The sequence below is a fragment of the Coregonus lavaretus genome (genome assembly GCF_964263955.1).
Source record: "Coregonus lavaretus genome assembly, chromosome: 34".
Classification (NCBI taxonomy): Eukaryota; Metazoa; Chordata; class Actinopteri; order Salmoniformes; family Salmonidae; genus Coregonus; species Coregonus lavaretus.
The window spans coordinates 10007831-10022854 of NC_140021.1; the positions used below are offsets into that span (position 1 = coordinate 10007831).

Sequence of the window (15024 nt, forward strand, 5' to 3'; positions counted from 1 at the left end):
CATCATGCTGCCTCACTGCGGCCAGTTTTATCGTGCGTGACGTCGCTTCCTTTCAACATGGCGCAGCTAGGCAGATTGCTAATGGAAATCTGAGGGATTTACCCCACCTTGTGTCTTCATTTATGTCTGTATGTTAGAGCCACTGCCGTTGTCATCTCGAACAGAATACATCGGTCTGAAACCGCTGCTGCCCTTTGGACAGGCTCCTTGCCCCAATTCCGGTGCGTCATGTATGAGGGCAAAAATACGAAAAACATGTTTTTAACCAGAGCTTTGGAGAAGATCCTAGCCGACAAGGAGGTTAAAAAGTCTCATCATTCACAATTGCGTAAAGCCTGCGAGGTGGCACTTGGTAAGTTCTGGCATTATCACAATATTAGGTTGTCATTGATTTGCCCACGTCATGCATCTATGCTTATCTTGCCTGCTAGGTTTTCTGCTGCTACAATGTCGCAAAAACATATTTCTTGAATCTATTGGCAACATTGTAGAGCTAAACGGGTTATATGGCTTTTTGCCAGATGATTTCGGTGTTATTCTGGTAAAGTATGGGATATAATTGTTGAATATACAACTATCGAGCATTATAGGCTCTGGGATAATCATTGCTTAGTTACTGTGTGAATACGGAAATGGTGCAAGTGACAGGGGTGGGTGTCTCCTTTGACAGTTGCAAGCTGCTACACTAGTTTATTGCGCATGCAACTGATATTTCAGCCCTTTGGAAATAATCAGACATATATTACCTGAAAGCAAACTGGCACTGTTATTATTTCCAATGATAAAACCTAATGGAACTGCATTTGTCTGCAAGTCATAGGCTGTAGGCTACAGCCACTCGTAGCCTCTGTAGCTACAATTCTTCCTCCAAGAAGAAGAAGCTACCGACAATGTTCATTTCAAATTAATCATTCTTCATTCAATTGTTAGAACGATATGTGCAAATAATTTAGCCACAACACTTTAAACTTTTTTTCTGATAGGATCTTCTGTGTCTCAGTGTGTGTCATACGAAGCAGTCTGTCTGGCTGCTCTGCTCTAGAAATCCAGACTGCCCTGCGTGGCTGGAGAGGGAGTGGTGTTGAAAGAATGTAGCCTATCGCCTGGTAGTGAATGTTGGCTACTGTGGTATCTTTGGAGACGACGTTTATGTCCAGGTCTGGGTTGTCCCCAAAAACACCTGCACAGCGGGCAAGTTGCAGATACACTACATGGCCAATAGTATGTGGACATCTGCTCCTCGAACATCTCATTCCAATATCATGGGCATTAATATGGAGTTGGTCCCTCCCTTTGCTGCTATAACAGCCTCCACTCTTCTGGGAAGGCTTTCCACTAGATGTTGGAACATTGCTGCGGGGACTTACTTCCATTCAGCCACAAGCATTAGTGAGGTCGGCCACTGATGTTGGGCGATTAGGCCTGGCTCGCAGTCGGCGTTCCAATTCATCCCAAAGGTGTTCGATGGGGTTGAGGTCAGGGCTCTGTGCAGGCCAGTCAAGTTCTTCCACACCGATCTCGACAAACCATTTCTGTATGGACCTCGCGTTGTGCACGGGGGCAATGTCATGCTGAAACAAGCTCTGTGAGCTTCTGTGGCCTACCACTTTGCGGCTTATCCGTTGTTGCTCCTAGACATTTCCACTTCACAATAACAGCACTTACAGTTGACCGGGACAGTAGGGCAGAAATCTGACGCACTGACTTGTTGGAAAGGTGGCATCCTATGACGGTGCCACATTGGCCGATCTCGACAAACCATTTCTGTATGGACCTCGCTTTGTGCACGGGGGAATTGTCCTGCTGAAACAGGAAAGGGCCTTCCCCAAACTGTTGCCACAAAGTTAGAAACACAGAATCGTCTAGAATGTCATTGTATGCTGTAACGTTAAGATTTCCCTTCACTGGAACTAAGGGGCCTAGCCCAAATCATGAAAAACAGCCCCAGACCATTAAGCCTCCTCCACCAAACTTTACAGTTGGCACTATGCAATCGGGCAGGTAGCGTTCTCCTGGCATCCGTTTCCCACAGGGGGCCAGTATGAATATTTTTTTATGCACTCACTAACTGTAAGTCGCTCTGGATAAAAGCGTCTGCTAAATGACTAAAAATAAAATTACAATAAAAAAATCAGCCAAAACCAGATTCACTGTAGGACTGCCAGATAGTGAAGCATGATTCATCACTCCAGAGAACACGTTTCCACTGCTCCAGAGTCCAATGGCGGTGAGCTTTACACAACTCCAGCCGACGCTTGGCATTGCGCATGGTGATCTTAGGCTTGTGTGCGGCTGCTCGGCCATGGAAACCCATTTCATGAAGCTCCCGGCAAACAGTTATTGTGCTGACGTTGCTTCCAGAGGCAGTTTAGAACTTGGTAGTGTGTGTTGCATGGCTGTGCGCTCGATTTTATACACTTGTCAGCAACGCGTGTGGATGAAATAGACAAATCCACTAATTTGATGGGGTGTCCACATACTCTTGTATAAATTGTGTATCATGTTACATTATCAGCGTGGCATCATTCACACTCGCAGCAGGTGTATTTAGCGGAAACGCGTCTTTACACTATAGCCTTATTTCCTAACTCCATTGGTCCTATGTCGTGATGCATTGTGTTGGACATATAAAGAGGAAGGCCCAACTGAACTTTACATGAATCATTTTAATCTTTCATGCAACTCAGAACAGGTTTTGTTTTGTCCTGATAGTTTCTGGTCCGTGTCCCAACACTGGGGTGTTTACTAGGCCTGTTGTTTCACTGGGATTAGAACAAGTTAAGCTCTCTTCTGCTACACCAGTAATCTGATACTGCTGGTGAAACAAATTGGCCTACCTTTGTTGTTGAGCAGCCAGTGAGTCTAGCCAGTCTTCGTCTTACTGTACCTGTTTCTCAACTGTTTTGGTGGATAGGGAATGCACAATACTAGACTACATTGGTATTAGCCAATATGCAATGCTATTATAATGTTATTACACTGTTAGTAACACCATTGAGTATTGGCTATATGTTAGCATGTTTACTAAAACTTGTTCTTTTAATGTAAATTATCTGAACTATGATGATACAATTATTTGATTAGACATTTCTGTAATCTTTCCCTATTGTCTTACATAGGCAACTGGGTTTATATGAGGATTAGGCTATGTACTTCCTGGGGTTGTGTGAGGTTATCTTAGGTAGGAGGAGAGTTCGTAGTAGGAACAATGCTCCCTCTGCATTCATAAACTTTGAATAGCCCAGATTAGTCAGAGCATCACAGTAAGAGCAGTGAGTTTACCATTGCTTGATTATGCTGTAGGCCTGTGTTGTGGCAGACATACGCTATCCATATTATTACAGATTCTAAAGGTGATTTTGTTTTTCTTCTGAATTCATTTTTTAAAAATGATAACCAGCTGTGATTCTATTTAAAAGCTTGAATCTTGTACCAGTATGTGTATTGGAGGCATGGATGGAAATTTCGAAGGCTGCTCATCCAAAGACAATGAGAAACTCTTGAGTCTGAAGTAACCACTGCCTGTCTAAACAACTGGGTGACCCATTATCAGTGACTTACGTCATCTCCCCTCTTGCCTTGAGGCACAGAGACATCTCAGAGAGAATGCCACTACTTCCAGTCTGCTGCCCTCTCAAAGACAGTCCCTCTGATCACGATACATTCAGTCCTCACTGTCCCTCTCTTTGGGACACCTTGTACATCCTTCCAAGACAACCCCTAGTCCCTACCCACTGCTCCTAGTCCCCTACCCACTAGCCCTAGTCCCCTACCCACTAGCCCTAGTCCGCTACCCACTAGCCCTAGTCCCCTACCCACTACCCCTAGTCCCTACCCACTGCTCCTAGTCCCTACCCACTGCTCCTAGTCCCCTACCCACTAGCCCTAGTCCCCTACCCACTAGCCCTAGTCCCCTACCCACTAGCCCTAGTCCCCTACCCACTACCCCTAGTCCCTACCCACTGCTCCTAGTCCCTACCCACTGCTCCTAGTCCCCTACCCACTAGCCCTAGTCCCCTACCCACTAGCCCTAGTCCCCTACCCACTAGCCCTAGTCCCCTACCCACTAGCCCTAGTCCCCTACCCGCTACCCACTACCCCTAGTCCCCTACCCACTACCCCTAGTCCCCTACCTACTAGCCCCCTACCCACTAGCCCTAGTCCCCTACCCACTACTCCTAGTCCCCTACCCACTACTCCTAGTCCCCTACCCACTACTCCTAGTCCCCTACCTACTAGCCCTAGTCCCCTACCTACTACTCCTAGTCCCCTACCTACTACCCCTAGTCCCCTACCCACTACTCCTAAAGATTTTTTAAAAAGTGTCCTACCCACTAGCCCTAGTCCCCTACCCACTACTCCTAGTCCCCTACTCCTAGTCCCCTACCCACTACTCCTAGTCCCCTACCCACTAGCCCTAGTCCCCTACCCACTACTCCTAGTCCCCTACCCACTAGCCCTAGTACCCTACCTACTAGCCCTAGTCCCCTACCCACTACTCCTAGTCCCCTACCCACTACTCCTAGTCCCCTACCTACTACCCCTAGTCCCCTACCCACTACTCCTAGTCCCCTACCCACTACTCCTAGTCCCCTACCTACTACCCCTAGTACCCTACCCACTAGCCCTAGTACCCTACCCACTACTCCTAGTCCCCTACCCACTAGCCCTAGTACCCTACCCACTACCCCTAGTCCCCTACCCACTACTCCTAGTCCCCTACCTACAAGCCATAGTCCCCTATCCACTACTCCTAGTCCCCTACCCACTACTCCTAGTCCCCTACCCACTACTCCTAGTCCCCTACCCACTACTCCTAGTCCCCTAACCACTACTCCTAGTCCCCTACCCACTAGCCCTAGTCCCCTACCTACTACCCCTAGTCCCCCACTTACTACCCCTAGTCCTCTACCTACTAGCCCTAGTCCCCTACCCACTACCCCTAGTCCCCTACCCACTACCCCTAGTCCCCTACCTACTAGCCCTAGTCCCCTACCTACTACTCCTAGTCCCCTACTTATTACTCCTAGTCCCCTACCCACTACCCCTAGTCCCCTACCTACTACCCCTAGTACCCTACCCACTACTCCTAGTCCCCTACTTATTACTCCTAGTCCCCTACCCACTACCCCTAGTCCCCTACCTACTAGCCCTAGTCCCCTACCCACTACTCCTAGTCCCCTACCTACTACCCCTAGTCCCCTACTTACTAGCCCTAGTCCCCTACCCACTACCCCTAGTCCCCTACCCACTACTCCTAGTCCCCTACCCACTACTCCTAGTCCCCTACCTACTACCCCTAGTCCCCTACTTACTACCCCTAGTCCTCTACCTACTAGCCCTAGTACCCTACCCACTACCCCTAGTCCCCTACCCACTACTCCTAGTCCCCTAACTACTAGCCCTAGTCCCCTACCTACTACTCCTAGTCCCCTACCTACAAGCCATCGTCCCCTACCCACTACTCCTAGTCCCCTACCTACAAGCCATAGTCCCCTACGCACTACTCCTAGTCCCCTACCCACTACTCCTAGTCCCCTACCTACTACTCCTAGTCCCCTACCTACTAGCCCTAGTCCCCTAACCACTACTCCTAGTCCCCTACCCACTAGCCCTAGTCCCCTACCCACTACTCCTAGTCCCCTACCCACTAGTCCTAGTCCCCTACCTACTACCCCTAGTCCCCTACTTATTACCCCTAGTCCCCTACCCACTACTCCTAGTCCCCTACCCACTACCCCTAGTCCCCTACCCACTACCCCTAGTCCCCTACCTACTAGCCCTAGTCCCCTACCTACTACTCCTAGTCCCCTACCTACTACTCCTAGTCCTCTACCTACTAGCCCTAGTCACCTACCCACTACCCCTAGTCCCCTACCCACTACCCCTAGTACCCTATCCACTACTCCTAGTACCCTACCTACTAGCCCTAGTCCCCTACCTATTAGCCCTAGTACCCTACCTACTAGCCCTAGTCCCCTACCTACTACTCCTAGTCCCCTACCCACTACCCCTAGTCCCCTACCTACTACTCCTAGTACCCTACCCACTATCCCTAGTACCCTACCTACTACTCCTAGTCCCCTACCCACTACTCCTAGTCCCCTACCCACTACTCCTAGTCCTCTACCCATTACTCCTAGTCCCCTACACACTACTCCTAGTCCACTAGCCCTAGTCCCCTACCCACTACTCCTAGTCCCCTACTCCTAGTCCCCTACCCACTAGCCCTAGTCCCCTATCCACTAGCCCTAGTCCCCTACCCACTAGCCCTAGTACTCTACCCACTACTCCTAGTCCCCTACCCACTACTCCTAGTCCCCTACCCACTACTCCTAGTCCCCTACCCACTACTCCTAGTCCCCTACTTACTACCCCTAGTCCTCTACCTACTAGCCCTAGTCCCCTACCCACTACCCCTAGTCCCCTACCTACTACTCCTAGTCCCCTACCAACTACCCCTAGTCCCCTACCTACTACCCCTAGTCCCCTATCTACTACTCCTAGTCCCCTACCTACTAGCCCTAGTCCCTACCCACTAGCCCTAGTCCCCTACCCACTAGCCCTAGTCCCCTATCCACTAGCCCTAGTCCCCTACCCACTAGCCCTAGTACTCTACCCACTACTCCTAGTCTCCTACCCACTACTCCTAGTCCCCTACCTACAAGCCATCGTTCCCTACCCGCTACTGCTAGTCCCCTATACACTACTCCTAGTCCCCTACCCACTACTCCTGGGTCCCTACCCACTACTCCTAGTCCCCTACCTACTAGCCCTAGTCCCCTAACCACTACTCCTAGTCCCCTACCCACTAGCCCTAGTCCCCTGCCCACTACTCCTAGTCCCCTACCCACTAGCCCTAGTACCCTACCCACTACCCCTAGTCCCCTACCTACTACTCCTAGTCCCCTACCTACAAGCCATAGTCCCCTACCCACTACTCCTAGTCCCCTATCCACTACTCCTAGTCCCCTACCCACTACTCCTAGTCCCCTACTTACTACCCCTAGTCCTCTACCTACTAGCCCTAGTCCCCTACCCACTACCCCTAGTCCCCTACCTACTACTCCTAGTCCCCTACCAACTACCCCTAGTCCCCTACCTACTACCCCTAGTCCCCTATCTACTACTCCTAGTCCCCTACCTACTAGCCCTAGTCCCTACCCACTAGCCCTAGTCCCCTACCCACTAGCCCTAGTCCCCTACCTACTACTCCTAGTCCCCTACCTACTACCCCTAGTCCCCTACCCACTACCCCTAGTCCCCTACCCACTAGCCCTAGTCCCCTACCCACTACTCCTAGTCCCCTACCCACTAGCCCTAGTACCCTACCTACAAGCCATAGTCCCCTACCCACTAGCCCTAGTACCCTACCTACTAGCCCTAGTCCCCTACCCACTACTCTTAGTCCCCTACCCACTAGCCCTAGTACCCTACCTACTAGCCCTAGTCCCCTACCCACTAGCCCTAGTACCCTACCCACTACTCCTAGTCCCCCACCCACTACTCCTAGTCCCCTACCCACTAGCCCTAGTACCCTACCTACTAGCCCTAGTCCCCTACCCACTACTCTTAGTCCCCTACCCACTAGCCCTAGTACCCTACCTACTAGCCCTAGTCCCCTACCCACTAGCCCTAGTACCCTACCCACTACTCCTAGTCCCCCACCCACTACTCCTAGTCCCCTACCCACTACTCCTAGTACCCTACCTACTAGCCCTAGTCCCCTACCTACTAGCCCTAGTACCCTACCTACTAGCCCTAGTCCCCTACCTACTACTCCTAGTCCCCTACCTACTACTCCTAGTCCCCTACCCATTACTCCTAGTCCCCTACACACTACTCCTAGTCCCCTACCCACTAGCCCTAGTCCCCTACCCACTAGCCTTAGTACCCTACCTACTACCCTTATGCTGATATAGGCAGAGTGTTGTTCAAAGGTGTTGCATGTTTTGTTGATATTCAGCCCTATTTTAACTGTCTTCTTGTAGCTTTGTGATCTTCGTTGTAACACTATCCAAGCCATTACAAGTGGTCAGCCTCAGATTGAGTCTGTTCTCATTTTCACTATGAACTTGATCTTTGCTGTTGTTTAGGGAAATATCCTGCGACAGCTTGCATAGCGAAGGGGTTCTCACATTGTCACAGAGAGGCAAAACATTGACGGAAGCAGGAGTACAGTGGCTTGCGAAAGTATTCACCCCCCTTGGCATTTTTCCTATTTTGTTGCCTTACAACCTGGAATTAAAATTGATTTTTGGGGGGTTTGTATCATTTAATTTACACAACATGTCTACCACTTTGAAGATGTAAAATATTTTTTATTGTGAAACAAACAAGAAATAAGACAAAAAAACTAAACTTGAGCGTGCATAACTATTCACCCCCCCCAAAGTCAATACTTTGTAGAGCCACCTTTTGCAGCAATTACAGCTGCAAGTCTCTTGGGGTATGTCTCTATAAGCTTGGCACATCTAGCCACTGGGATTTTTGCCCATTCTTCAAGGCAAAACTGCTCCAGCTCCTTCAAGTTGGATGGGTTCCACTGGTGTACAGCAGTCTTTAAGTCATACCACAGATTCTCAATTGGATTGAGGTCTGGGCTTTGATTAGGCCATTCCAAGACATTTAAATGTTTCCCCTTAAACCACTCGAGTGTTGCTTTAGCAGTATGCTTAGGGTCATTGTCCTGCTGGAAGTGGATGGTGAGGTAGAGGTACCATAATGCTGGTAAACATCTACCTGACTCTCTCCAAACAGTGAAGGGGTAAGTGGAGGGGCTACTGTGTTGTTGTTTTCAGACCAGGTTGTTGGATCAACTTTAAACCCAGACTTTGAATCACGGGGAGGAAGGGAGGAAGCTACCAGCCGCAATGAGGTCAGGGCTCTTCCAGAGGTCAGAGTCCAGTAGGGCCGCTGCACATTTCTCTCATTCCACAGTCCTTCGCTCTCCCAGCTCACAGCAGCATGTGAATAAATTCAGTTCACACACACAGGGGCCTGCTGTTGGGATATAGCGGTCTGTCCACAGTATTAGTGCAGTCTTATACTGGCTTCTATACATTGTATAGCGGTGGTTTCAGGAAATTGGTCATATCTAGGATAAGTCACTGGCAGTCCTCTGTTGATTGGCAGGCCCTACAATCAAACCTGTTGTTGTTGTTGTTTACCAGTTGAAGTATTTTAGCTTAGTCAGTCTGGAGGACAGATACAGTACTGTGTACAGTGCTGTTTGCCTTTTGAGAGTAAATGCCATGTATGCTTCTAGAGACAGAGCTCCCATTGTTTCCCTCATGTATACTGGCTGCACGTTCTGTACTGTACAGGGAAAGTCCCAGAATCCCATTTTAAAGGTGCAATACAGTGCATTCGGAAAGTATTCAGACCCATTGACCTTTTTCACATTTTGTTACGTTACAGCCTTATTCTAAAATGGATGAAATTGTTTTTTTTCTTCATCAATCTACACACAATACCCCATAATGACAAAGCAAAAACAGGTTTTTAGAATTTTTTGCAAATGTATTTAAAAAAAAAAGAAACTGAAATATCACATTTACATAAGTATTCAGACCTTTTACTCAGTACTTTGTTGAAGCACCTTTGGCAGCGATTACAGCCTCAAGTCTTATTGGGTATGACGCTACAAGCTTGGCACACCTGTGTTTGGGGAGCTTCTCCCATTCTTCTCTGCAGATCCTCTCAAGCTCTGTCAGGTTGGATGGGGAGTATTGCTGCACAGCTATTTTCAGGTCTCTCCAGAGATGTTAGTTCGGTTTCAAATCAAATCAAATCAAATTTTATTGGTCACATGCGCCGAATACAACAGGTGCAGACATTACAGTGAAATGCTTACTTACAGCCCTTAACCAACAGTGCATTTATTTTAAACAAAAAAAGTAAGAATAAAACAACAACAAAAAAGTGTTGAGAAAAAAAGAGCAGAAGTAAAATAAAGTGACATAAAGTGACAGTAGGGAGGCTATATATACAGTAAAATAAAGTGACAGTAGGGAGGCTATATATACAGGGGGGTACCGTTGCATAGTCAATGTGCGGGGGCACCGGCTAGTTGAGGTAGTTGAGGTAATATGTACATGTGGGTAGAGTTAAAGTGACTATGCATAAATACTTAACAGAGTAGCAGCAGCGTAAAAAGGATGGGGTGGGGGGGCAGTGCAAATAGTCTGGGTAGCCATGATTAGCTGTTCAGGAGTCTTATGGCTTGGGGGTAGAAGCTGTTGAGAAGTCTTTTGGACCTAGACTTGGCACTCCGGTACCGCTTGCCGTGCGGTAGCAGAGAGAACAGTCTATGACTAGGGTGGCTGGAGTCTTTGACAATTTTGAGGGCCTTCCTCTGACACCGCCTGGTATAGAGGTCCTGGATGGCAGGGAGCTTTGCCCCAGTGATGTACTGGGCCGTACGCACTACCCTCTGTAGTGCCTTGCGGTCAGAGGCCAAGCAGTTGCCATACCAGGCGGTGATGCAACCAGTCAGGATGCTCTCGATGGTGCAGCTGTAGAATTTTTTGAGGATCTGAGGACCCATGCCAAATCTTTTTAGTCTCCTGAGGGGGAATAGGCTTTGTCGTGCCCTCTTCACGACTGTCTTGGTGTGTTTGGGACCATGATAGTTCGTTGGTGATGTGGACACCAAGGAACTTGAAGCTCTCAACCTGTTCCACTACAGCCCCGTCGATGAGAATGGGGGCGTGCTCAGTCCTCTTTTTTTTCCTGTAGTCCACAATCATCTCCTTTGTCTTGGTCACGTTGAGGGAGAGGTTGTTGTCCTGGCACCACACGGCCAGATCTCTGACCTCCTCCCTATAGGCTGTCTCATCGTTGTCGGTGATCAGGCCTACCACTGTTGTGTCGTCGGCAAACTTAATGATGGTGTTGGAGTCGTGCCTGGCCATGCAGTCATGGGTGAACAGAGAGTACAGGAGGGGACTGAGCACGCACCCCTGAGGGGCCCCCGTGTTGAGGATCAGTGTGGCAGATGTGTTGTTACCTACCCTTACCACCTGGGGGCGGCCCGTCAGGAAGTCCAGGATCCAGTTGCAGAGGGAGGTGTTTAGTCCCAGGATCCTTAGCTTAGTGATGAGCTTAGAGGGCACTATGGTGTTGAATGCTGAGCTGTAGTCAATGAATAGCATTCTCACGTAGGTGTTCCTCTTGTCCAGGTGGGAAAGGGCAGTGTGGAGTGCGATAGAGATTGCATAATCTGTGGATCTGTTGGGGCGGTATACAAATTGGAGTGGGTCTAGGGTTTCTGGGATTATGCTGTTGATGTGAGCCATGACCAGTCTTTCAAAGCACTTCATGGCTACAGACGTCAGTGCTACGGGTCGGTAGTCATTTAGGCAGGTTATCTTAGAGTTCTTGGGCACGGGGACTATGGTGGTCTGCTTGAAACATGTTGGTATTACAGACTCAGTCAGGGACATGTTGAAAATGTCAGTGAAGACACTTGCCAGTTGGTCAGCACATGCTCGGAGTACACGTCCTGGTAATCCGTCTGGCCCTGCGGCCTTGTGAATGTTGACCTGCTTAAAAGTCTTACTCACATCGGCTACGGAGAGCGTGATCACATAGTCGTCCGGAACAGCTGGTGCTCTCGTGCATGCTTCAGTGTTGCTTGCCTCGAAGCGAGCATAGAAGTGGTTTAGCTCGTCTGGTAGGCTTGTGTCACTGGGCAGCTCGCGGCTGTGCTTCCCTTTGTAGTCTGTAATAGTTTTCAAGCCCTGCCACATCCGACGAGCGTCAGAGCCAGTGTAGTATGATTCAATCTTAGACCTGTATTGACTCTTTGCCTGTTTGATGGTTCGTCGGAGGTCATAGCGGGATTTCTTATAAGCGTCCGGGTTAGAGTCCCGTTCCTTGAAAGCGGCAGCTCTACCCTTTAGCTCAGTGCGGATGTTTCCTGTAATCCATGGCTTCTGGTTGGGGTATGTACGTACGGTCACTGTGGGGACGACATCATCGATGCACTTATTGATGAAGCCAGTGACTGATGTGGTGTACTCCTCAATGCTATCTGAAGAATCCCGGAACATGTTCCAGTCTGTGCTAGCAAAACAGTCCTGTAGCTTAGCATCTGCGTCATCTGACCACTTTTTTATTAACCGAATCACTGGTGCTTCCTGCTTCAGTTTTTGCTTATAAGCAGGAATCAGGAGGATAGAGTTATGGTCAGATTTGCCAAATGGAGGGCGAGGGAGAGCTTTGTATGCGTCTCTGTGTGTGGAGTAAAGGTGGTCTAGAGTTTTTTCCCCTCTGGTTGCACATTTAACATGCTGGTAGAAATTAGGTAGAACGGATTTAAGTTTCCCTGCATTAAAGTCCCCGGCTACTAGGAGCGCTGCATCTGGATGAGCGTTTTCCTGTTGATTAATGGCCTTGTACAACTCATTCAGTGCAATCTTAATGCCAGCATTGGTTTGTGGTGGTAAATAGACAGCTATGAAAAATATAGATGAAAACTCTCTTGGTAAATAGTGTGGTCTACAGCTTATCATAAGATACTCTACCTCAGGCGAGCAAAACCTCGAGACTTCCTTAGTATTTGATTTTGTGCACCAGCTGTTGTTTACAAATATACACAGACCGCCGCCCCTTGTCTTACCAGAGTCAGACGTTCTGTCCTGCCGATGTAGCGTATAGCCTGCTAGCTGAATGTTGTCATTGTTGTCGTTCAGCCACGACTCCGTGAAACATAAGATATTACAGTTTTTAATGTCCCGTTGGTAGGATAACCGTAATCTTAAATCGTCAATTTTATTCTCAAAAGATTGAACGTTGGCTAATAGGATTGATGGGAGAGGCAGTTTACTCGCTCGCCGTCGGATCCTTACAAGGCACCCGGATCTGCGTCCACGATATCTCCGTCTCTTCCTCACGCGAATGACGGGGATCTGGGCCTTGTTGGGTGTCTGAAGAATATCCTTCGTGAACGCCTCGTTGAAGAAAAAGTCTTCGTCCAATGCGAGGTGAGTAATCGCTGTCCTGATATCCAGAAGCTCTCTTTGGTTATAAGAGACGATGGCAGAAACATTATGTACAAAATAAATTACAAATAACGCGGAAAAACACACATAATAGTACAATTGGTTAGAGGGCTGTAAAACGGCAGCCATCTTCTTCCGGCGCTGTCCATCTCCAGTTTCAAGTCCGGGCTCTGGCTGGGCCACTCAAGGACATTCAGATACTTTTCCTGAAGCCACTCCTGCGTTGTCTTGGCTGTGTGCTTAGGGTCGTTGTCCTGTTGGAAGGTGAACCTTTGCCCCAGTCTGAGGTCCTGAGCACTCTGGAGCAGGTTTTCATCAAGGATCTCGCTGTACTTTGCTCCGTTCATCTTTGCCTCGATCCTGACTAGTCTCCCAGTCCCTGCCACTGAAAAACATCTCCACAGCATGATGCTGCCACCACCATGCTTCACTTTAGGGATGGTGCTAGGTTTCCTCCAGACGAGACGCTTGGCATTCAGGCCAAAGAGTTCAATCTTGGTTTCATCAGACCAGAGAATCTTGTTTCGCATGGTCTGGGAGTCTTTAGGTGTCTTTTGGCAAACTCCAAGTGGGCTGTCATGTGCCTTTTACTATGGATTGGCTTCCGTCTGGACACTCTACCATAAAGGCCTGATTGGTGGAGTGCTGCAGAGATGATTGTCCTTCTTGAAGGTTCTCCCATCTCCACAGAGGAACTCTAGAGCTCTATCAGAGTGACCATTGGGTTCTTGGTCACCTCCCTGACCAAGGCCCTTCTCCCCGGTTGCTAGTTGGCTGGGTGGGCAGCTCTAGGAAGAGTCTTGGTGGTTCCAAACCTCTTCCATTTAAGAATGATGGAGGCCTCTGTGTTCTTGGGGACCTTCAATGCTGCAGAAATATGTTGGTACCCTTCCCTAGATCAATTGAATTTACCACAGGTGGAATCCAATCAAGTTGTAGAAACATCAAAAGGATGATCAATGAAAACAGGATGCACCTGACCTCAATTTTGAGTCTCGTAGCAAAGGGTCTGAATACTTACGTAAATAAGGTATTTCTTTATTTTTGTAAATTATTTTTTGCAATAATTTCTAAATGCCTGTTTTCGCTTTGTCATTATGGGGTATGGTGTGTAGATTGCTGAGGATTTGTATTTATTTAATCCATTTTAGAATAAGGCTGTAACGTAACAAAATGTGGAAAAAGTCAAGGGGTCTGAATACTGTATGTAGAAATCGCTCTGCCATTTCTTGGTTTCAAAAATTTGAATAGTTAACCTAATTTCAGTTTGTGTCAAAAACCACCCAAATCGCTGCGAAATATATTTTCAATAACCCTAAATATTGTATTTTTAGCTGTTTGAAGATGGCGTACAAAAAGTAAAAGATGCAAAAACGAAAGATATATAAGAACGGGAAGCATAGAAATAGGGCACATAGAACAGATATACCGCTTCTTAGACTTGCTTTCAATGAAAATGACAGATCTATAACTCACATTTGTGGTCCTCTGTAGCTCAGCTGGTAGAGCACGGCGCTTGTAACGCCAAGGTAGTGGGTTCGATCCCCGGGACCACACGTACACAAAAAAAATAAAAATGTATGCACGCATGACTGTAAGTCGCTTTGGATAAAAGCGTCTGCTAAATGGCATATTATATTATTATATTATATTATATTATTACATTTCTATGTGAATTTGGTCAGGTCGCCCAGAATGTTACATATTGCAGTTTTAATGTTACTGAATCAAGACTACTATAACTACAGCAGTAACTACGAATCCTTTTAAATTAAGCAATGTGAGCTGACCCATGGTAGACCTCATTTGCTTCATATGATGCAGAAAAGAGGCGTGAAACTAATTTTCGAATATGCTGTAATATCCTGCTTATTGACCTTCCCAAAGGTAAGGTTGACATGAACAAAGTTATGGAGCAACTACTATGGCAAACTGTTTTCCTCCTGAGTGTGAATGGCAATGGAGATTAAGCTATAAGACCAGAATTGATTGTGTACTATTCAGGAAGAATGTGTAC

General features: G+C 47.8%; 1 protein-coding gene across 1 annotated transcript in view; it reads left to right on the forward strand.

Annotated features, from left to right (window-relative positions):
- The window catches only part of LOC311109100 (brefeldin A-inhibited guanine nucleotide-exchange protein 1-like), a gene marked incomplete at its 3' end in the record, with an annotated part of 70575 nt that continues 55551 nt past the window's right edge, over positions 1-15024 (forward strand). The window contains exon 1 of the mRNA XM_084151905.1: positions 1-352. Within this exon, the coding sequence (XP_084008031.1) occupies positions 229-352 (124 nt within the window). The 5' untranslated portion in view covers positions 1-228. The remainder of the gene's footprint in view (positions 353-15024) is intronic.